This window comes from Ooceraea biroi, chromosome 7 (assembly GCF_003672135.1).
Source record: "Ooceraea biroi isolate clonal line C1 chromosome 7, Obir_v5.4, whole genome shotgun sequence".
Classification (NCBI taxonomy): Eukaryota; Metazoa; Arthropoda; class Insecta; order Hymenoptera; family Formicidae; genus Ooceraea; species Ooceraea biroi.
In genome coordinates, this window is record NC_039512.1 from 15,410,146 (window position 1) to 15,434,173 (window position 24,028).

At 43.7% G+C, this 24,028-nt stretch overlaps 2 protein-coding genes across 9 annotated transcripts in view; both read left to right on the forward strand.

Moving 5' to 3' along the window:
- The window catches only part of LOC105288124 (catenin delta-2), a 44,244-nt gene extending 31,679 nt beyond the window's left edge, over positions 1-12,565 (forward strand). For all 8 annotated transcript variants that reach the window (XM_011354144.2, XM_011354153.2, XM_011354159.2 and 5 more), the window contains one exon: positions 186-12,565. In XM_011354144.2, the coding sequence (XP_011352446.1) occupies positions 186-536 (351 nt within the window). In that variant the 3' untranslated portion in view covers positions 537-12,565. The remainder of the gene's footprint in view (positions 1-185) is intronic.
- A 2,316-nt stretch (positions 12,566-14,881) lies between these two features.
- Positions 14,882-20,282, forward strand: LOC105288160. The gene is made up of 7 exons (XM_011354213.3): positions 14,882-15,142; positions 15,281-15,606; positions 15,919-16,043; positions 16,497-16,730; positions 19,088-19,223; positions 19,499-19,628; positions 20,046-20,282. The coding sequence occupies exons 2-7, from the start codon at positions 15,310-15,312 to the stop codon at positions 20,129-20,131; spliced, it is 1,008 nt and encodes a 335-aa protein (XP_011352515.1). The 5' UTR covers positions 14,882-15,142; positions 15,281-15,309; the 3' UTR covers positions 20,132-20,282.
- Positions 20,283-24,028: the final 3,746 nt, after the last annotated feature.

Consider the following 24,028-nt stretch of genomic DNA (forward strand, 5'->3'; position numbering starts at 1 on the left):
CGGATGATCGATATGTACACTGTTTGATAAACTACCCTCTCCCCCCAAAAAACAAGTGACTTAGCTTCTTTCAGCGTCCGAAGGGTCGAGGTGCCGCGCGGTTCTCTCCCCCTCGCCCACCCCCTCTCACGACCGCGCAAGAGAAGCAGCAGTTGGCTAACCGTTGGCTTGTGTGTGTGTTGCAGCAGCCGAAACCCGGTGAGCCGCTCTACGCGCAAGTTAACTTGGAGAAGAAAAAGAAGCGGCAGTACGAGCTGGGGGTGGGCCAGGGTGGCCAGGTGGGACAGACCGGCGGCGCGATACCTGGCAACGGCGGCGGCAGCGCTGGCGGCGGCGGTGGCGGTGTGATTGGGCCCGGCGGCGGAGGTAGTAGTGTTGGTGGCGGCGCGGGTGGTCAGTGGATGCCCGACGGGGTTGGAGTCGGGATGCCGGATGGTACTGGCGTCACGTCGGTGACGGCGGCAACGGCGGCGAATCAGGTGCCGCCGCCGAGCTCGACCGTCGCCACCGCCGCCGCCGGTGACTCCTGGGTGTAACCGAGTCCAAATGGATCAGGTCCCGCAGGACCGTCCTTTAGCCGCGTCGAGCGGCAGTGGAAGCCGCCGCCGCCGCCACCACCATCGCGCCTTCGTCCACGTGACGGTGGAGAGAGTGATAGGCTGCCGGCCGTTATCGCATCTCGCTCACCCGCGAGAAATGCACAGGCGCAGGTGGCGAGAAGCTCGATGACTTTCCCTGGATGTGAGTCCAGCGGCCGAGCGGAAACATCCGGGGATACATCCGAGACCCCCGAGCCGGGCGCGTTGCCCGGGCGCAACGGGGACTAGCCGAGCCAGTCCACCGCGGACTTAATGGACGACGTGAGGGTTGAAGAATGGAAAGGTTGACGTTCGTCCGGCCGCTGTCTGCAGATCGGCAATATTGGGATCGCGGACAGACGGCATGTGGTAGCTGAATATTGATATTGGATGTAAGAGAATTGGCGGAAATGTTTACTGCAGGGTGTTAGAGTAAGGAAACCGAGGGTATATTAATTACACGAAAGAGAATATAGCGAATTGGGGTCGTAATCGGTAGTCCGAGATAGTATGAAAGTATCCAAGTGCGTTTTGTCCCGAGTGCGAAGGTGATGCCGAGCGTATTGGAGAATTATGTAACGAGCTTCCGAGAGGGAAGGGAACCACGACGCGGATTGCGCTTGATCGCTGTTGATCAAGGTTGTACAGAGAAACAGACGTCCATGTTGCGATTAAGAGTCTCGGGGACAACGTTGGAAGTTGATCGCGCCAAGTAGACAAGATGATGAGGGTGATGAGATGAACGGCAGCTGAATCTAGAAACTAGAACGATAACGACAGGCAGCTTTTAAGTTAGACTGACAACTGTGCACGTTTATCTCCGAATATTGGAGCACGATTCGCGAGAATGAGGATGTATACAGAGTCGCGATTGATACGTCATGTCATAAGAGGACTGCGGTAATCTTTCTCGATCGTTTGGACTGCGGCTTTGACTTGGAGCGGATTCAAGGACAATCGGAGGCAATCGACGTCACGCGGTCCGAAGAGATTCGAAGGGATCCGACCTCGACAGAATAAAAAAGTGCGAAGAGGATCGTCTTGTTTCAGTATTGAGGACGCGGGATCCTTTTCCCGTGATCTCCTCCCCCCGCCCGCCACATCGTCCACCTTAGGCACGCGCTATTACGGGACGGACTTTATATAGCCGGGTACAGGGAAAGGGGTAGAGATCAAAGGCGCCTTACAGAGGATGATATAAATCGAAAGATCTTGAGCGCACTTCGATTAAGTATACTTGAACTGCGAGGAGCTACAAGCGACCTTGAGCAAGCCGCGGTGACGCAGTTATCCCGAGTCCGAGAAACCCTTCGTAGGACTCGCGAGGGAGGGTACCGAGCTGCAGAGAAAAGCGACGAGAGAGAAAGAGAAAAAAAGAGAGAGAAAGCAAGTCGTAACCCACCGAGCGGATCCGGCGAACGCGAGGGTGCACTCGTTAACGGATAGAGAGAAAGAGCGACGTCGTCCAACCACATCCGCAGCAGTAGTCGCACTAATGGCTCTAAATACCTTCATTGCACAATTCTAAATTAATTGATACAGATATATGTTATATGCATACATATATGTATAAATATACGTAGATACATACGTGTATGATACGTATATGCATGTACATATACATACACGTACACACGATCCACACACTGCGCATAGATATATTAATACACGCATACACGTACACACCAACCGTAAGTGTATATTTTAAGGCGGTATCAGCGACAACAACACGCGAGCGTGTACCGATCATCGCGAAGCACTGCGCTAATAATAAGCTAGGCGTGTCTATGTAAGTATTATAAATAAGTAAAGAGGTGCGCCGGGAGAGACGGCGGGACTAAAACGGGAGGTGGATTACACCTGCGATTTTTTATGCACGCAGCTCGATATAACTCCTTCATTTTTTTCCTTCCAAAGGAGAGCATGCGGGCTTGTATCGCAAATTAAAATACGTAACGTGGCAGTTAAATCCGCGAAATCACGTCTGGTGATTATCTAGAATCATAACGCGATCGATTATTCGAATAGATCGATAATCATTCGAATAGAATGTCATTACTACCGCTATTGGTCGACAGGGATCTGAGATCACCAGATCGATGAAAGATAGATGAAAGGGAGTGCTTTGGTAATCTCCGGGGGAAAATGGCATCCGAGATCGAGGAGAAATACATGTGTACATATATATACCTCCGTTAGCGTAATTGCGGCGAGATGTATGCAAGCCAACTGATAAACTAATCCCGTTACCATTATAAGGGAGATTGCGCGTTTGCATTTGCTTCTTTGTAATACTTGGATACCCACCAATCGTCGCGCGCGCGCCCATTATAAATATACGAGGAGAGACACAAATAAATGAATATATTATATATATATATATATATATTATATAACATATACACACACTGGCGACACATTGGCGTAGAATCTAGCGTATATATGACTGTATTATGTAAACTTCTGAGGCTGTGGGTGTGGCACAAGGATGCTGATTTATTACGAGCTGCTGCACTGTTGCAACTGTGTGACTTTTAGAGGATAACACTTTTGACTGAGGTGAGTGTGCATGTGCGTGTACGTGTGCGTCCGAATGTGTGTGAATGCGCATGCCGAGATAGAGGCGCGTCATCATCGTGTGCACGCAACTTCGCGCCTCAGCACATGCGTCTTATTACCGCATCGGCGAAAATTTGTTTTACAGTTTCACGACACGAGAAAGAAAGAAAGTAAGAGAGAGAGAGAGAGAGAAAGAAAGAGAGAATGACATTACGCGATGACGTACAGTTTTCCCCCTTGCGACTCGTGGTCTTTGCGATGACGCGTTTTTCCAGAACAAGTGAAACAGTCATCCGGTTCACGCAATCCGTCTGACAGAAACAGGACGCGAATCGATCGACCGGCGAACCACCGGCGATAACTACGGCGCGTCTCCATCGCCATCAGTCGACGGACAACATCTCGTCCTGGAACGCAATCCGCGGTCGATCGGTGGCGCCTGAGAGCCATTACTATTGCTAACGACATAATTACCGTAGGTATAATTAGCGAGACCAATGTACGTCAACGCGTGGGAGGGTCGCAATAGCGAAGGACGTGAGGCAGCATGCGCGGGAACATGTCGCGGGGATGTAACGAGAGAGAAAGAGAGAGAGGAAGGAGATAATGTGTGCGTGCAATGTGTTAACGTTATTCGATGGTTACGAGGTGGCATATTAATTAGCCGATATACATATTATAGTTATAAAGTATATCTCTGTTCTCTATTTCTTAAAAATAATATTACCACAGTTGATCAGAGGGAAACACACACGCAACGGAACACACGAACGGCTTCCCTCTGTAGAAATCTCTGTGAAAAAGCGCCGGGCGACGATCGTCTCCTGCGCGAACAATCCACCCCGCCGCATTGATCCGATAACTTCCCCGGAAACAGGTTCAATCGGGCGAATTGAACAAGGATCACGAAGACACAAATGAACAAAATCACCGGGTTCGAAGGAAGTAACGCTGGAAAGGCCAACGTGTTTCTTTACAAAAGCACATCTCGTAAATAATAATTTTACAACTTTATGATGTGTAATATGTAATAATAGAAACACACAAGGACGAAGCACTCTTCACATTCCAACTTAAAAGTCGAGAAAATTAATTTACAATTTAAATCATAAATCCAGAAAAAAGGGCTTTGTGTTAAATAATTCCCGCCTTATTTTAAATATTCTCCGTAAAACACACACACGAGAGTAATAAATAAAATTTCCAACAACTGCAAAGTCCACTTTAGCAAACAGAAGTCCTGAAACTCGCGCAGGATCAACGCTGGCCCTTTTAGCGTTCGTGTAGCAATCGAACCTCGCCCAATCTCGCATTTTACCCTTCTCGCCATCTTGTACATAACATCATTCACGATTCGCGTCATTTGTAAAAGCTGCACGCATCATCGCGAAGTCGATTTCTATTTTTGATCGTCATTGATCGTTCATTCATTCCCGAGTTAATTAGTCCCGCGCGGCGCGAGCGGTTGCTTCCGCTCGGGATCGATGATTGTCGCCAGGGCGATCTTGCACAAGTGCGTTATTCTATCACACGTACCGATCGCTCATTCCGCGCGACGACACTCTCGAGATGAATTCGAAAGCGAGATCAAACGGAGCAACCACCATGAACCGGATCTCACCCGTGACACACGCACTTGCGAAATGGAAATGCTGGTGTGAATTTCGTTGGAGAAACGAGATTTGTTTCCTGAGTTAGTAATTAGATCTTTTACGTCGTCGCCTGTCGACGATAAAAAGTCGAGGTGAAAAACTCTTTTCTACGCGTATCGATCCAAGCACCTAACGCGTCACGCGATCTCGAAGCGGCGATACACGTCGACAGTATGTGATTATCATAATTCGACAACCGTCGTGATTATTATTACGCAACACGAGTACTGGTTTCTTTGAAAACACGCTCCATCCTTAGACGGCAAGGCTTTCCTTCCTCTCTTGAATTCAGGAAAGTCGATACTTCTCGTACGTTAATTTTATAGCAGAATAGCTAACTTTCAGAAAACAAACAATAAAATTCTTCGAAACATCGCTACATTTAATTGCATCGTCATCGAGATGCGACCCGGATTATTTAATTAATGACGTAATATATGTATGTACGTATCGTACGTATACTTACTGGATATGTCTTAATCGAATTTCGTACATTTCCGTTTTGAAATGTACCGCGACATTACTCGAAATACATTTCCCTCATTTACAGCTGAATATCGTGGCTCAGACGTGTGTGATTTCCAAACGAGTTGCAGACGACTTTCCGAATACCATCGTTCGCAATTCACCGTGCCGTGTCGCAGCTCGTTTCCGTTTTTTCATTTTTTTGACTAGACAAAATTAAATGGCTGAATGCAAAGGCCGGATGTAACATTGGAAAACGGTGTCTCCAGCGAGACAACCGCTCCATACGATCATTTCCATCTCGGATGACAGGCGGATGTCACATTAAGCGAATTAAAAGAGAAAGAGAAACAATAAAGAAATATCTGTGTGAGACTGTGTATTCTAGAAAGGACTGACTGACGTTCCTCTATGATGTGAGGAGATCAATGAGAGAAAGATAGAGAGAATAGAGAAGGAGGACAAAGGAGGAACCTCTTCGAGCTTATCGCTCGCTCGGACTGGCTAGCAGATCCGTTGCGCTCGTGATAACACAGCGTGATCCTAGTTAGCGCCGCGTATTGTTATATCGATATGCACCGGCGTGATCCTTAGAAGACTTTGGACCATTTGACAGCGACACGAGGCGATCTCGGGGTCGTCGATCGATCCTCGGCACTCTCACGTTGCTCGCTAGCCGCGCGAGGCCGCCTGCCCTCCCGCACCCCCTCGCAATAATTAATCGAGTGTGCGAGCGAACGCTTTATGGATTTCCACCCCACCGAAATTCGAAGCCAAAAATGCTTCCGAGTGCTCGCGCGTGCTCGCGGTCTCACGTTCGTTGCAGGGATAAATCGCTGGAAAATTCTGATGCGCCAGATCGAGTAGAAATTTGCGGATGTTAACGTTAACTTCTCTCGATACCGGCTCGATTAGGCGGCTATAAACTTTTAATTGACCCGCCGAACTCGCGGATCTCCGAGTTTCCGAGTGGATTCTCGACGCAGGAACAGAAACAGAAATAATTTTCAGATGAGGATCGCCATAAATATTGCTGAATTATTATGAAATAATTAACACGGAGAGGGTTTGAGATTAGTAATAATTTCTGAATAATGATTTCTTTGATAGTTTGATTTCGAGATAAGGTCGAGGCACGATCGCAACGATCGGCGAGAGATTGCGCGCACCGGAAGTCTGCTAACGAAACGGAAACACACGGGGAACAATGTACATCGCGGCACCGAGCGAAACGCAAGTATCGCGTGCTCGTGTCGGCCTTCTCGAGCCCTTCGAATTTTTGTAGAATTTTATACCGCGTGCTCGCGTGCGCGCGTCGTGGGCGAGCGATGATCTCACCGTTTCTAATGAATTTTGATACTGCGCCACGAGACGCGCGCCGCGAGATTCGCATTTTAAACGCTCCGAAGGGCGCTCGTCGTCGCCTCACCCTGTCGGCGTGAGGGATTAATCGATGCCGACACATCCGATGGACGAACGGACGGACGACGCGATTCGGCGCGGTAGTAAGCGTCGCCGCGCGATATCCGCGCGCGTAATGAATTATCGACGACGTTATAAATGTCGCGCGGCGCATGTAAATCCGAATCCGCGACAAATCCGCGGATACGTCGCATGTGATGTTTCTCCGTTGTGAAAAATAGTAAGTATCTTGATGTCGAAACTTACGTCTTGTGGGTCCAGAAGGGGAGGCTTTCCGGGATTCAATCTTCGGATGAAGAAAGAGAGAGAGAGAGAGCAGTGTCGAGATTACGAGGATCGTGATCCACCAATCGACCGGAGAATCGATCGACGACCCGGATCGAGGGGTTTTGATATCCGCTTTTCATTATCTCTGTGCGTATACTAATTGTTACCGCGCGTGGCACTCCGGCGTTTGTATAATTTTCTATGAAACATAAAACGGAAGAGAAACCGAAGGAAGAGAGGAAGCGGCGACAGCTTCGGAGAACACAGACACATGCATATACACACATATACACCGTAGAAGACTGTCCGACGATTTTATAAGAATGCGGCATATTTGTGTATGTCGTGTGCACGAGCTCAACGATTAGGAAGGAAGTGAGAAGAATCTAGATAGCTGTGCGCATTTTCCGGATGAATTCTGGCGAGTTGCGAGTTGAAAAGTGACACGGAGGGTTTAGAGTTTTATTACGAATGCGCGCGACGAAGGGGCTGATAGTTTATTGCTTAATCCGGCAATGGTATCGTGAATTTAATAGATGCATATATTAATATTCACATAATTATACACTTTGTTCTGTAAAATCGCAAGATGATTCGAGCTTCTTCCGATTTTAGTAATTCAATTTCACTGGATTCTGGTTGAAAGTTCTGTTATATTCTTTTTATTTCATGATATTGTTTATTTTATTCTATTATTTATTCTCTTTTCTTCTCTCTCCTTTTCAGTTTATTTTATATTTTTATACGGTGTCCGAATTAAATACTAATAATTACGTTACATTCGTATTTTATTTATAACGAATTAACTTTATCATCTTTAGTCATCTATAAAAAATGCAAAAAGGGAAGGAAACTAGTATGGTAATTGTTTATTGTAAAATAATTACCTGCTATAATTCTCGACCGCTGCTGGATTAATTATAACATTTTAATGCGAGACAATCCCTTCGGTGCGGAAGGGCGCTTCTTGGGAAAGGATGAAGACGACGTATTTCGGCAGCCTCGCGTCATTATATTATACATAATAAATATGCATTTATTCGCAAAGACCTAACAATCGGACGTTTTTAATGTAATATAACCGACAGCCGGCCGTAGTTGCTAAATGATTATACCCGACGCTAAGAAGAGAGAAAGTGAGAGAAAGAGAGAAGAAAAAAGAATGTATGAGAGAGAGAGAGAGAGTTGATATTATATATTAAATATAGTATATTGAGATCTTTAAGGAGACAACATGTTATCAAGAGCGTATTACATATTTTAATATATAATATTGAGTTGTTGAGTGCCGCACACTCACACATACACACACATATACATGCACACACTTCTTATATACACAAGCTGCCAGATATAGTCGCCTAACTTGCAGTACGTTGCGCGATCTAATCGTGGGGCGTAATAAAATATATAATCGTATTATTACGTTATTCACAAATGGATTAATTGAAGGGATCTCCGTGAACCCTTTGAGGAAGCCCAAGGAACTTGCAGAGGCAAACTAGGTCGTGAAAGTTCACGAAAGGGCGGCCAACGGTTGTTAATAAACGACGACGGGCTGCTTATATTTATGTTACAATCGGAAGAGTATCGATTCGTCGTCACACCTGCTTCCGGTCGTATTGACCGAGTATCGGCCGCTCCAGCATAAAAATGGCGGGAGAAAGTGCGATTTAATGATGAACTTCCGAGGATCAGCCGCGGGGGAGATGCTGAAGAATTTACGCGACCACCGAGTGACAGTATCGACTCGCGTCTACTTTTTCCGGTTGCATCGCTCGAATTTCATTCAGCAAGAATCTATAAGCATAAGTGGAAAACAGGAAAAGTGCTCGTTTGCCTCGTCATTTTCGTTTCCCAAAAGCGATCCGATTGTTGGGCCTCGACCGGGACACACCGCAGAAGAGGTGTTCCTCGGCCATTCCACTCGCCCTTGTAGACTTTTCGGGCCACACGCTTGCGAAAAGCGCAAGCCTCTTTTTATATAAACTTCTACGATGTACAAAAGCAATCGACGGTTCTTAACCGATTATTCGATTATCAATCAACAGTTTTCGACGCTGTGCATCAACTCCCGTTCGTCTCTCATTGAGCACTATACGCTGAACATTAAGTTATCAGTTTTTAGTTAATCGAAATTTGACCAATCAAAAACAACAGTTATTGTTTAGATTGACCAACCTCCAATCTGCAAATCGAAATTTCCGAAATGCGAGATAAGGGCATTTTTCAGACAGCATTTAAAGCACCAGCGGAGACCTTTTATTGTCATTACCTTGTTGGGAATAATTGTTGTTGCAAGGATGAATGCTTTACTCAAGCGTGCACGAAATCGCTCGAACGTTGATAACGTCGTAGTAAACATCGCGACTCGATATATCGAGAATCTATAATTCTCATGGGGTCTTGAATGAAATAGTCCGCTTCTTACCATACTTTACACGCGTCCCTCTCGGCGTGGTTAAATTTCAACGTCAATTTCCACCCGGGGAGCGGAATCGACACGCGCCATACTTCGCCTCGTCCCTCCAGATTCCTCCTTCAAGCTTGGTTGATATCAATTTCTGCATTCATTATGATCGCCAAAGGGTTTGAATTACGATCGTGAAGTGCTACCGAATTAGCCATCATCGAACGACTCGTTTCTCGTCGCGATTTATTTGTTGTCAATAAAGTCCAAGCAGTACCACGATCATGATCTACGCTCGTTTCCGTAAGCTCGTTCATCGATCAGACAACATCGACACGCCAATTTAGAACGTCGGTATTTATTCTCGTCCGTATCTACATATATCTCCCGCGATCGTTTCGCGCGGCCATATGTGGATGTATCGACGCGCCCGATTTTCGCGCGCTATTTCAGCGAGCTGTAATCGCGCGGGGAAGGAAGGACAGGGAGATCGAAGCTGTAACTGAGTGAGTCCCGGCGCGGTCTCGAGATCTCCGGCATCTCGAAATAACGACCTAATTAATTAAGAAGCCCCAGACGCGAAAATACGATCGCCTCGCTCGTTTAGAAAATCTAACTTGATAGCGCGATCAGAATGTTTGTAAAAACGTTTCGTTTCCAAAAACAGGAACGTGATTCCCACACGCAAGGATCGCGCAGGAGGTAAGCAAGAGCGGGCGATTACGTGTCGCTGCTTCCGGTGTAGATATCACGCTAATCATCAATCACGAGATCGAGAAAGACCGTGCGGGACTCGCAAGAGACTTCAAACTTCACCTGCCTCCCTTCTAAGGAATCGTCGTGTCGGCCTAAAAGAAAGACGTTCGTTGAATCCGCCGGCAAAAGAAAAAGAAGAGAAAAACGAATTTCTGACAGTCGCGCGCGCCGATTTTTCGCCGATTTTTCATCGTTTCGTTCCTCGTTCGACTCACTTCATGCATTCACCGCTCGCGATCGCTGTCAATCGCAAGGCGCTTTGAAAGACTGATAACGTTAGAATCAAGGAAAAGAGAGAAAGAGAGAGAGTGATCATCGTCGTTTCTCCCTGAAGCCTCGGGATTAGAACTCGCAGGGACCGCGATCGTCGTGATTTCTCGAACCGTTCGACTTCCGATGTTGAAAGAAAAAGCTGGAAAAACTCGCGTTACCTCCACTATCGCAGAGATCTGAACGGAGAGCGCGAAGATCACGGCGATCGTTTCGATCCCGAAGACTTTGGAAGAAGCATAAGCAGGACGAAGGACCACAGAACACGTCTCGTCTCGTACAACTCTCGTGAGAACTCTTACACGACACGTAAGAAAATGAAAAGAAAGACGGAGAAAGAGAGGAAAGAAAGGCTGCCGGCCCCGAACATTTTGATGCATCGCCGATGCACTTCCGCGCCGCCGTTCGATAATGATTACATTTCCCTACTTGGAAACGTCGAATTATCTTGGGCAAGATGTTCGCTTTAATGCAGGAGGAAGGAAAGAGAAAGAAATAAAGAGAAAATGAGAAAGAGAGGAATCGCGACTTCCGATCGAGTGGATCGACGACCTGATCCTTAGAAGCTCGAGCAGGCAGCGAAACGGAAGGCAGTTGAAGAGAGAGAGAGAGAGAGAGAAAAGAGAAAGAGACAGAAAGGGAGAAAGCGAGAAAGGGCGCAGATGAGCGAAGGCAAGAGAGAGAATCGTACTCACTCATACCATTACACACATGTAACACGCGCATTAACGAATAGAAAAAAAATGATAGTCTCTACTGTGCTGCATACACATATTTAAATTAACGGAGCATTAAATAAGCATGGGTGTGCATCTTAGATGTATTAGAGGACCTTCACCATCACCAAACGCGTTTAATATTAATTGCGGGGAGGGGGGAAGGAGGAAGGACGTTGCAGGCCGACGAGTACAGGCCGGGAGGTGAAGGGAGAGGACCGGCCGCGCAGAATTACTTTTAATTCGCGAATTCGAAGGACGCGATTCACACGACACGCTGCGATCAGGATCATACTCATCTTCCATAGTCGTAGATTTTATGTTTATGTATATGCAGATTTATACTTGTGAAGGAACGTCCAAGAAATCTCGCGACTTCTTCCTGTTGAACGCGGATTATGTAATTTTATTATAAAAATAAAGAAAAGAAAGAGAACGAGAAAATGCGGAAAATTGTATAAAAAAATTAATTCTACATAGATCCTTTATGGCAAGAGCGGATTGAAAATGCTTGGAGCAATTCAGAATACCAGATCTGCGAATGTTCATCACATGATAATCTACTGAGCTTTACAAATTAATAAATATGAATAAGTGAAATCATGAATTCGATGAATGCAAATTTGGAAATCCACAAACCTAGAAAACTCTTTGATTCCAATCACACACAAAACAGAAATTCTGGAATTTATAAGTTCAGAAATTTGATGATCAATTGAAAAATCCAGAATTCTATAAATTAACACAACGAAGAGAGTACGCGGATTTTTTGGACGTTCAGTGTTCGTCGGCGATGATTTCGTGCGATTTAGTTGACATAAGTGTACAGTCGTGCGTTTTACCGTATTCCCTGTGTATAGTAGCGTGTTATATCGTAGGAACGTTAAGGACACCGTATCCAGCGTGGTCTGATTGCCGACGTGTTTCAATTAAGATGCCACGATCAGAACTGTCATCGATCGATTATCCTGTCGAATCCATCATTACCATTACCATTATTATTATTATCATTATCATCAGTTCTCGGTGGCAGCAAATTAATTAATGCGATTTTACTCTCGCGGAAAGTCCCTGTCGCGCAGAATTGCGAAAGAAAAGAAAGGCGATCCTCTCCCTCGTGTCAGCCCCCCGGGAGAACTCGCCGGGGGTTGAAAATAATCTTTTTCTCGTATAATTTGTATGTGTTTCACACGCAATCCGCGCGTGCACGCGTGCAATTTTCACTGCAGTACTCGAGCGGATTGTAGGTATGTATAATTTTTAGGGCGATCATCAAGAGAAAAACAGAGAGAGAAAGAGAGAGAGAGAGCAGCGTATCGTCATGGTTTGATCGTTGTATTATGTATTATGTTATTTATACCTTTCGAAAGAAGTACCACGTATATATACAATAATAATTATAATAAAGATCGACTATAGTGTATTTCGAATTCGACTGACAACAATTAAAGAATTAAATTGCGCTGATACGTGCGTGTGTGTGTGTGTGTTTCATTCCTCGAGATGCTTCCTCTCCCATCCTTGCTGTATTTATTAATAAAGTTAAGTCATTATTAAGCGGAAACTAAAAAAGAAAAATATTTAGAACGAATTTTATCTCCGAGTCTTTTAATTTCTCGATATTCCGCTTTTTCCGTTCTCTCGAAACGCAAACTTGAACTATTTAAAGGAAATTTTAATTCTGATCGGAAAGCACAATTTTCATCAAAGATATAAAAAAATATTTTAGCTTTTAAACTAAATGAAGCGTCACAAAAAGTGGCCGCGGGAACTCCGCCGAGAGGAATGTGTGTTTAAATAATCAAGGGCCGCGGCGGAAATGTGTGTTCCCAACGAATCCGTCGAGTCGGAGGGGCAGTTCGCAGTTTTAAGGGATTAAACGTTCGACGAGCGCGTAATCGCATTTTTGACTTTCGTACCTTCGATTGCGATTTTATTGCGTGCCCGGGAGAGTACCCTCGTCGCTGGTAACGAGGTTCGCAAGCGAATCGCTCGTCGCGCATTTTTTGCGCAGGAAAAAGAAGAAACAAAGGAGGAGCGGGAGAGAAAGAGAGAGAAGGGAAAAAGGACGTAAGGGCAGATGCGGTTTTATTCGATCGTGCAGCATAAGGGGGCGAGTTTCCCACGCAAATCGGAGAGACCCGGTTCGGCGCGGGGCTAATTGTTAATTAAGACGCGGATTGCCGTGCGGATTGACAATTTGCAATTGTAAAATCCGTTCCCGACGCCTCTCGCGTGTAATCCCGCCTCTCGCGCGCACCTCGTTCGTATCGCCCGTGCGAATCACGCTCGCCCGCTTTCAATCGCATGGAAATTGCACTGCGAGCGTCCGCGTCCACGTGCGGGGAAAAACGAATTTCCACAAGAAAAGTTACCGAGTCCGAGGACTGCAACCGGACGTACGGACGGATCTGCGAGATACTCCGCAAAGTTGAAGCTTCCGGAACACGTACGGGACATTCTACCGCAAACTACCAACAGACTGAGCGGAATAAAAAATATTACACACGTGAATGAGTAAGCTGCAGCGATTTGGTTCAACGAGAAACTGCAGTAATGCGTAAAAAAGATAATAATAAAAAATTTAATAATAAAATCATGAGTAATAAAATAAATAAAAAATAAAAATTAGAAGATAATGAAAAGTGAGAAAAACTAATTGTATAAGAAGTAATGTAATAAATAATAATTTGCTTTATGAGTCAAATAAAAAATAAAGTAACCACTAGTGTTTCCAGTGTGCATATCCTTATTTTATATTGCATTTAAGCGATATTTTCAGTCTTGCTTAATCGATATTTATAACAAACTACCATGAGCCAAGTAGATGTCGAACAAAACAATTTTCCGAACGCGTATTTTTCAGAGGGCAGTCATTTTCCCAAAACGATTGGATACGTTCCCCTGCGCAATTTCTCCCGAGCGACGCGATGAGGGGGATGATTCTGCGTCGCATGGAGGGCTTGCGAGGTATAAGAAATAATGTGAAGTAGGTCGGTCGTATTTTAAGTCGGCGAAGTCTGTACACTTCGATGAGCAGAGCCAACTCTGCACCTCGAGATAAGAGACGTCGCCCACGTCATGTTCCCCATGAAACGCACGCGTCACATTTACCCCGCGGACTCCCCTGGATCTTTAATCTTCTTTCTTTCATCGCTCATGTAAATAATGCTATCCTCTCAATCAGCGACGATACTAACAATATTAATCAATCGCAGAAGTTTTCCTCTCCTCTCTTTGAAGAGGGAATCTCTCTCATTCAGTGATTTCTCATCGTTTCATAGTAGATCTGCGTATAACGCGGGATGCGTTTCAAGATAATAAAAATTGGTAAGATAAATGATGCCAGATCTGTCATCTAATTTTTCAATAAATATAAAAAATAGCGTTTTGTATGTATATAGATACAGAGGCCTAACAGTACATCTACAATATTTTTTAACCGAATTTTCTTATCGCAACAGATCCGTTCTTCGGATTCTCCGAGCTTCTCTCGAGTTCTCGAAGTTGGGGAATCCTGTTCGATCCGGGACTCAGAGATTCTTCCGAAAAGTCCGGGATTTCCTACGGCGGAACAATAGAATAAAGAGCGGGCTGGATCTCCACGCAATAGCCCACCTCCGCATCCCTCTAAACAGATTCGATCGGAACCAATCACTGGCTTGTACCGTGGTCGCTGGTTCTCGTTTCACACCCGTGTGAGCAAATCATTCATTGCCACACCACTCCCGGGCGAGATAAAATGCGGGGAGGGATCCAGCAGCTGCTCGGCTCGCAACAGCTGGAGCAGCTAAGGATTTCAGCCGCAGTTTCACGTCGGCCACCAGAACTACCGTTGCTCTCTTTCTGGAAAACTCGGTATATCGTAGCCGCTAAAGTCACGCAAAAAGAGATCAAAACTAATCATCTTGCAGTGAACAATATCGCGCGACGTCGTTCAACGTTCATCCGGCTTTCGCTCATTTTAAGGAGGGCAAACGGATAAACGGTCGCTCGAATTTGAAAATCATCGGAAAAGTTATAGAGTTAATCGGATTGCCCCAAGATGTAAATAATTAAATACAGATTAATTAAATCCTCATTATAAAACTATTAAAATTAATCGTGTATATTACGAAGTCGTCGCGAAAAATCAATTGAGACTCAAAGAATAATCCTCGCGAATCGCGCGATTAATTTCCCAAGATATCACATCACCCTCGGAATTTACCGTCATGAGCCACAATAATGACAATGACGCGGACGCGGCCGCCACAGACACCTCCAAGCCATCCATGGACCTCGCGAAGGAGGAATTCCGCACGATACTGGAAAATATAGACGAACTGAATCTGTCCGAAAGAATCTGGCAGTTGCATCGCACCCGTATGCGACTAAGGCGGAAGAGGAGACTGCGCCGGCTCTTCGAGCGACCCTTAACGAGCCTGGAGAAAATATTTCTCTTTGTCATCGCGACTTGCATCATACCGCTAATCTGCGCGGTAGTCGTAAAACGGACTGTAACTGATAAGGTGAAAGATGATTTTACACGCCACGCTTCGATGCAATATGCTTTCTAAACGCGAAGATTGCAAATTGGCTTCTCCATTTAATGTTAAAATTATATACACTGCACGTCACACTTTTTTTAACACACATATAGACTTGTATTCGTGTTCGAAACGATAAAATGCAAAGGATTAAATTTGCTCAGAAACACGGCCGAGGATTCAGAACGAAATTCAAAAGTAAGCGAGAACATTAATTTTTATTTGAAGTGGATTGCGCTTGATTAAATAGGCATTGATTTCGGCGCGTGACGTAATCATGGATCATTGTTTCAGTGCTTGATAACGACGCCCTCGGTTATGCAGAAAGTTTTCCGCCCTCCAGAAAGCTGCTCGATTTGTCGGGACGTGCAACAGGTTGACAAGCTCGCCGCTGTTGATCCAGCGATCTTCGAGCAACGGTACTAACGCACAGTCTGCGTAACATTAATTCAGCGATCTGCGCGCTTTTCCATTTTTAAAAGAATATTTCGCAACAATATGCAACAAATTTGTTCGTCTCTCAAATTTTTTGGGAAACAATCCACCTTCACTTTTTCATCGCTTTGAAAGATCTGTTAGCGATTTTATCATTCTTTATTCATTTTTGTAAATTGTCCACAAAAATTGATTAATTTTTAATTCTCGAGTAACGAAATTGATCACTTAATGATGAAATATCTTTATTTGCTCTCAATTAAGTTATTCATTTATCGTCAACGATATTTTCTAAAACCTGCTTCGTCACGATTAACATTTGCAAAAGATATAACTATCTATTATCAATTAATATTACTATAACATAATATGTTCGCGACAATATTGCTTTCGCATATTATCCGATCCTTCTCCGATTAAGCTTTATTTGCGATCAGCTACGCGTATTCAGGCGAACCGGTGGTGATAACCGATGCCATGATGAACTGGACCGCGCCTGAAGTATTCTCGTTCGCGTTTTTCAAAAAGCTATATCACGGGGAGAAGATGAGTTCTGGCCATTGCCAATTCTTTCCATACAAGACGGAGTTCCAGAGCCTACAGGATGTTTTCGAGATAAGCGACGATCGCGCCTCGATGGAAAAGGGCGCGAAGCCCTGGTACGTCGGATGGTAAGTAACTTAGACCCGCTTTTAACCCTTGGACGCATAACGGAGATCTCTGAGACCTTTCGGTACTTTTTTTTTTGTTAATTTTTCGGTATCTCTGATAAAAAGCTTTCTTCGTAAATAATTTTGCTCTTAGGGGAAATGTAAATTATAAATTATCTTCTGATAAAGCTCGATTTGTGAAATTATTAAAATTGTTTTTGCGCTGTTGAATCTTTGCATAATTTCTTTAAATAATAATGAATCTGAAGATTAATACTGAATGAGCTAGATTAACCTCATTTCTAATGCATCAGACAAGATAATGTTGAGTAGTCAAAGTAGTGACGTAAATGTGACGACGCAATGACTTTTCAATTTTCCACTTATTACTTATTAAATTAATAACGCTTTAATTAACTGATAAACATTCCTCGAGGTTAATAATAATAACGAGTATAAATCAAACAATCGTACAAAGAAAAATAAACTATTTAAATAAATAGAAAATTAATAATGAGTTTCTGATGACCAATATAAACAAACTCTACGCCGTTTTAACAATTTTATGGCAATTATTAATGCTATTATTGGGAAATCATTGTGAAAGCATTAAATAATCGCAAATGAAATATTATAAATTAACAGCCGAGCTCGCGAGAGTACAAAATACAAATTCGCTCACCGATTCGTACACCGCCGCTGTTGTATTCCCCGCGGGGCGCCCCTGTAAGCATAATTACAGAAATACAGAAATTATCGAAAATATAGAATATCGATTCGAAATTGCCTAACGGGGAGAGAGCAAGGGAACATAACAAGATAGCGAAACAAATGGCGGTTTGCGCGTCCAAGTAATTTGTAATTCTCATTTTCTATTATTTCGCTGAACGCGGCGAAATACCGAGATAAACGCGTCGAAAGCGCAATTATCACGACGCAGCACGTACGTCGAATCGTAAACGCCAATCAATCGCATTGAATTCATCAGGATTCATCTCACGATTGTCCAACAAAGCGAACGCACTCACAAACCGAAGCCGATAATCGTCCTCCGATTAATGTTCCTCTTGAATGATCATACGCGCGCGATATTCTTCTGTCGATGTATGTACGACAATTGCACTTTTCGCGGCATTCTCGATGCGCCTACTGCACTCGCGGTATACCTCAATTGAATGTTGCAGAACGCGACGAGATCGACCATCTGCATTTGGTACTCGCGATCGTTCGACGATATCAATGATATAGATCTGAATTAATGCGACGGTCCCGATGATGAATTATCAATTAAACGCGAAACGATAATGATCGAGCCTTTCTCACGCACTCGCGGATGCATCACAGAGGACGAGTCGCGCGAAAAATTGACAAATGACGCGCGAAACCGACACGTACCCGACGCCATTACGCGAACAAAAGGAGCGAGAAATTCGAATGGCGCGACGGCAACTTCACGCCGCTGCAATTCACTCGCTCGTGCGCCACGTAACTAATTCTCGCGAGACTCGGAAATCCCTGTTCGCGAGTACGAACTTTTCATGCGGAATTCTCGCAAATGTAGCGTCCAAATTATTAATTACTCTCTGATATTGATACTTGTGTGGTCGCCATAATTACCAATCGTATTAATTACATAACCCTGTTTGATTAATCTGGCAATCTGCGAGAATTGCGCCGAAAAAAAACCCGATACGTAGAGAGCCATCTCACCGTCCTTCCAGAAACTGCGATGCGCGAAAAGAGAAAGATATGCAACCAGCGAATCAAACTAAATGCGCGGTCGCCGTAACGGAAGTCGAAAAAGTGGAATGTCTGACGCACGCCATATAAATAATTAATGAATAATGATTTATAATATTATTATAATAATATAAATAAATAATAAACAATTTCGTAAGCAAGACACAAATGTAGTTATCTCGTCTGCATATTATTATATTGGCATTTTTACAATATTCGCAGTCGTGTTAAATGTTAAATCGTCACCGCTTGATTTCACGGAATAATTTAGTCGGACACTGTCGGGACATGACAGAAGGCGGACGACTATTTATTGTTTTTTATTGTTTTCGTGAACTTTATGATAATCGCGATAAGAAGCTTAAGCGTGCATGCATGCATGTGACTGCGCGTTTCCATGGCTTCCAATATTTCTTCGAGCCGTCGAAGTAGACATACGCGGACTAACAGGCTTAGAAAGAAGACCGCGTCTATAACGTGCACAGTGATCGCAAAACTCTTCGTTGGAACTTCTTAGTGAAAAATTTATTCGATGAGTCCCAACAGTATACTTTCTGGAGGATCTATCGTTGATGTTGCGGAGGGAGGAGGAATAAGAGAATTCTTCAGCTTCAATTAATTTTTTCCTCTCCTCTTAGGAGCAATTGTGACGACGAAATCGGCGCGATATTGCGGGAACACTATCAGAAGCCGTATTTTCTTCCCGCCACTGCCGAAACCAAGAAGACGGATTGGATTTTCATGGGAAGCCGGGGCTACGGCGCTCCGATGCATGTAAGCCTCATAGAAAATTAGCGACTCTTTTATTGAATAACTATAATACACTTTTATAGGTAATTATTTAATAAATAATATAAAACATTATTCTCGTTAAAAAGAGATGTGTATTTCTTTAATTTACATCTGCCAATTAAAAACTCGCATATTAATTCCAGTTTCCGGCATTTTATACGAATTTTTTGATATATTTATTTATAAATATACACTTGATGGTTAAATATACGTCCTATCGTCAATTACGTATTTCGAGAAATGTGATGTTCTTCAAGGTGGACAACGTGGATCACCCCTCGTGGCAGGCGCAAATAAAAGGAGAGAAATTATGGATCTTGGAGCCGCCGAGGGAATGTCATTACGTATGCAAGCAACTAACGGTGACCGTGCATCCCGGCGAGATAAGTGAGTCGTTTGATAAATGTTGACAAATAAAAATCAATCGCGAAATTGATTTGCTTTCCGCATTCGACGCTAAATACAGTCTTCCCATTGTGCAATCCTGCAATTCATTGTCCGGCACTTAAAATCGCTCGGCCATATTTAACGTTAAATGTGGAATGCAATATGCCATCTTTGTCACTGGACGGACGCGGAAACTTTGTCGTATTTTTCTGTTTAAATTTCGACAAGAATCTAGTTTCATTTAGCCAGATGTCTGAAAATTTGTTCGAAAAAGCATATTAACGACTATTTTGGCTAGTTTGATTACCTGCTTTTCAAAAGTGAGTGAAATACATCTCGTTTTCAACTTCATTCGAGAGTGTATTTTACGACCAACTTTTCGCGCTAATTTGATATGTCATGATTTTTTCATTGCAGTTGTTTTGGATACGAATCGATGGTACCACCAGACGAAGATCGTCTCCGAAGACATAAGCATCACTATCGGAGCCGAATACGATTAAAGCAAGCAAACCTCAAAAATTAATTTAATTATATGGTATATAATATATACGATAATTAACAAGTAAATTGTGATAAGAATATATTCTTCTCTGCAATGTAGAGAATAACAAGAACAAAATAACTTAATAAAATATAATGCGTTAACAGAAATGTGAAATATTTAACAACTTTTAAGGATAAAAAGATATTTAAGATTTTAAGAGAAGACTTAATTTTGCAGATCCACCGTACCAAAATTTTACTGGCTAGTCAAATTTATCTACTTTACTCACTGGTACACTTTTTTGTTACATTTTCAAGATTAAATAATTCTTAATCGTGTCAACAATTTGACGTGTCATATATATAATGTCCTTTTATATTTATGTTGATTTATAATACATTTTCCATTACTTATACTAAACATGAAGCGAACTAAAAATTTCAACTCTGCTCTCGCAAAATTGTCAGACACTTCAAGAAAACCCAATGAACTAAACTGACAATGAATGGTGCAATGAACCCCGTTCATGAACGCTCGGTTAGCCACGCTCGTCCCCCCGTGACGTGTCGTTCACGGCCGTGTCGCGTGCTAAGTTTTACGGTCACCCGCGTACACGCATCCGTACATGCATGCGTGTGTTAATCACGCGCTCACGCACGATCCAGGAAAGTAAAAAGGGCACGGGCCCCTCACGCAGATGGCGAGGAAGCCGGGAGTCGCACCTGGCGGCAGGTGAGCCCCTGCCGTGGGGGTTGCCTCCATTAGAGAAGGAGGGAACCGACTCTCCTGACGTGCCCTTAACGTAGGTCGTTCCCCATCGTCCACATTAGCGCTTGCCATCATATGTTGGCCACTGGCTGACGTTGTTCAAGAGATAAAGAAGGAGCAAGAGAGACAGCAGAAGGGGTAGATCCGTTTCACCTTGAGGTACACAAGACCCCCCCATTAATACATGGCAGTTCCTCTATAGAAAATGTAGACATATATATAATAAAAATAACAAAAGAACAAGGAGAATATTAAAAAGAGAGTAAGAGAGAGAGAGATATTATCAAGAAACCGGACAACTGTCTCTTTGGCTCAAAAACAGGATCTCGGGAAGAGCAGTTGAGAAAATTTTGCGGGAAGGTTGCCGCGATGCCTGAAACAGGATTTTTATGATCTTTCTTTTAGCTCGAATAGGGTAGAGTATTTCTGGACGACATGAATCCAGCAAAGTGTAAACAAGCGAATGCATTTGATTTTTTAATAGAAATATTGATTAAAATAATGCCAGTTGGTTTTATCAAGATTTATGTCATCACGTTACATGTCATACATATTCCATTTCATTACATTGCTATTCTAATATTACTTGAGTGGTCGTAACTAATTGATCGAAAAATGAGGATGTTCGTTCCCAAAAGTGATCGTTGCAGGATGCAGACGAGCCCTAGGAAATTGGGACGCAGACGGCCGCGTGAAAAGTTAATGCGGATTTAGCTAGACGATTTTATTAATAATGATAATCGATCATTATCGCTAATAGATTGCTATCAGAACGCAGAGAGAGAGCGACGCTTCATCCTTGAATGTGGATCACGTTCGCGCAAAGGAAAATCCATTTGGGTTTAAGTACACCAGCTAATCGCTAATTACATCCTACTTATGTAATCACGACAAAATATAATAAATAAAGAAATTCGATAAGAAAAGAGATCTCTAAGGAACCATTTTCTTCGGTCACTCAAGATATATCCTTTTCAAAAAAACCTCGTCTCTCTTCATCCTGACAAAGCCATTTGTACGGGTATCTCGAGAGCGATTATTAAGGGTTCTGAAAATTGCGGGGAGAAAGACAGAACGAACGAGAAAGAGAAAAAGAGAGACAGAGAAAGAGAGAGGAGAGACTCTGACATTCCCTGATATATCGACGGCCATGTACTATACGTACACACGTTGCTCTAGATACGCCAATAAGTACGTCTGTACGCCGTGTGTGTTAATTACGCGGAATACCATATCTCCACTTTCACGTCTGATCTGACGTCTACGATCGACAAATGTTTGTAGCAACCGGTAATAGCTAATATCGGCCAAGGAGAGAATCCCACGAAACGCATCTCGAGTATAAATAGTGGATAACTCGATTTTGTACGGGACGTAAATGCCTGCGGAATCGAATCTGGAATAGCCTCATGTTTCATTCAGTGCCTTATCCTTAACGCCCGCAACATCATGACGTAATCACTGCAATTTTGTTATTAAGCCATCAGCATATCAGTCTTCTATATTATACAAGTAATATATTATTTTTCGAAGACATTAGATAACTGCACAAGAAAGAGAAAGATAGAGGAGGGAGAGAAAGAGAGAATTTATTGTATCATATTTAGCGATTTAGAATTTGTTTTTTAAATAGCGTTAGCGTCTTAGCGAAGATTTCTGCTATAATGTTTGCAAAATGCAACTAGCACAGTTATGCGACGATTATGCAACGTCCATTCTGTTTAATGTACAATTCGATATCGCAATTTTTTTTCATTAATACGGTTTCGAGTAACGAGCTTTATTTTAAAGAAGTGAAAGATTTATTTAGACGGCAACTCTTTGTCGCACCGTTTTTGCACGTTATAAGCAATCATCCTTCTTATCGTCTAAACCGAGAGTCCATAGAGTCCCATAATGCGAGCGTAATACTATGCACAGAGAGCGGGCGATGAAATAATTATAGATATCGATTTCTAAAGAAAGTACACGGCGCACGGGGACGGCGACGAGGGGAACGCGGGGAGACGCACCTGCGTTCCGCGCGTTCGGCGGGTAAAAAGCGAGTTACATTGTTAAGCGAGACGTCCCTCGCTTTATTCGACGTTGCAGCGGCGTCCTTCGAAATTTGCGTTTAATTCGAGAATGGCATGAACCGTTTACCGCCGTGATATCGCGAGTACCTACAAGAGAGAGAGAGAGAAGCGCCGACTTCCGATTTAATTGCATTCCGCGGGACCACGAGCGAAAGACCGATACATCAAGACCTCATTAACTCGCAAAAATCATTCGTGCGGATCTTTTTGCGCGGATCGAATTTCGCCGTATCGGCGACGGTGGTCAGCGCGATAATCGATAGAGGCTTTTTGCAAACCTCGAGCGAGAGTCGCGAAAAATTCACGGAAGTTCTTGCTCTCTTGCCGTCGCAAGTCCTTCATTGACCTGCGAGTTTGCACATTAAATACGCGCCGCGTATATATTACGCGAAAAATATCCGAAAGTGGTCATCGATATGACATTTTCTCTGTTTGCTCCTCACTCATTGTCGCTTTCATTTTTTTATAAAGAAGCTGCACCCCTTCCTTTCCCCTCCGCCTACATCCCTCCGTTGTATAACGTGTTTATACCGCAGATGTCTCGACAGGAAATTGCAAAAATATCGTAAAATGAAAAAAAGTAGGTCGCAACATTAAAAAGAGCACGCGATGACTTATGAAACACAGATCTCGCGATTGAAGCGAGACTGTATTTTTGGTCGCGCGCTCTCTCTCTGTCGTCAGATTTCCGACATTGGCATTCTTGCAAGTGTGGACGAGTGTCTCTCTCTCGGCTTGATAATGCAAGATGGATTTAAAAAGCGGCGCGCCAATATATCCGCCCGAATGTATTATATATCCATCCTTGTTCACCGGCACTTTGCATCGAATGCGAGTCGAAAATCTACGTCTGAATCCCGCGATGGCGGGGAGAGTGCCGCGGTGCAAGAACAATAGCGACGATTGCGCGAGAAAGTCGATGTCGTCGTCGAAGCCTGTAGCACGTTTAACGCCACCTCTGTTCATCGATCTCACGAGCGCGAATTCGTGCATACACGCGTGCGCGCATCCCCCGCGCGTCTACACACGCACGCACACGGCCCACATATAAATGTGGACGTAACATGCCT

Bases quoted from the DNA above. Each gene is read 5' to 3' on its own strand.
- LOC105288160 (XM_011354213.3), top strand. From the start codon at position 15,310: ATGAGCCACAATAATGACAATGACGCGGACGCGGCCGCCACAGACACC. The intron at 16,044-16,496 runs GTACTAACGCAC...ATTTGCGATCAG, and splicing joins CCAGCGATCTTCGAGCAACG to CTACGCGTATTCAGGCGAAC. The intron at 19,629-20,045 runs GTGAGTCGTTTG...TTTTCATTGCAG, and splicing joins CGTGCATCCCGGCGAGATAA to TTGTTTTGGATACGAATCGA.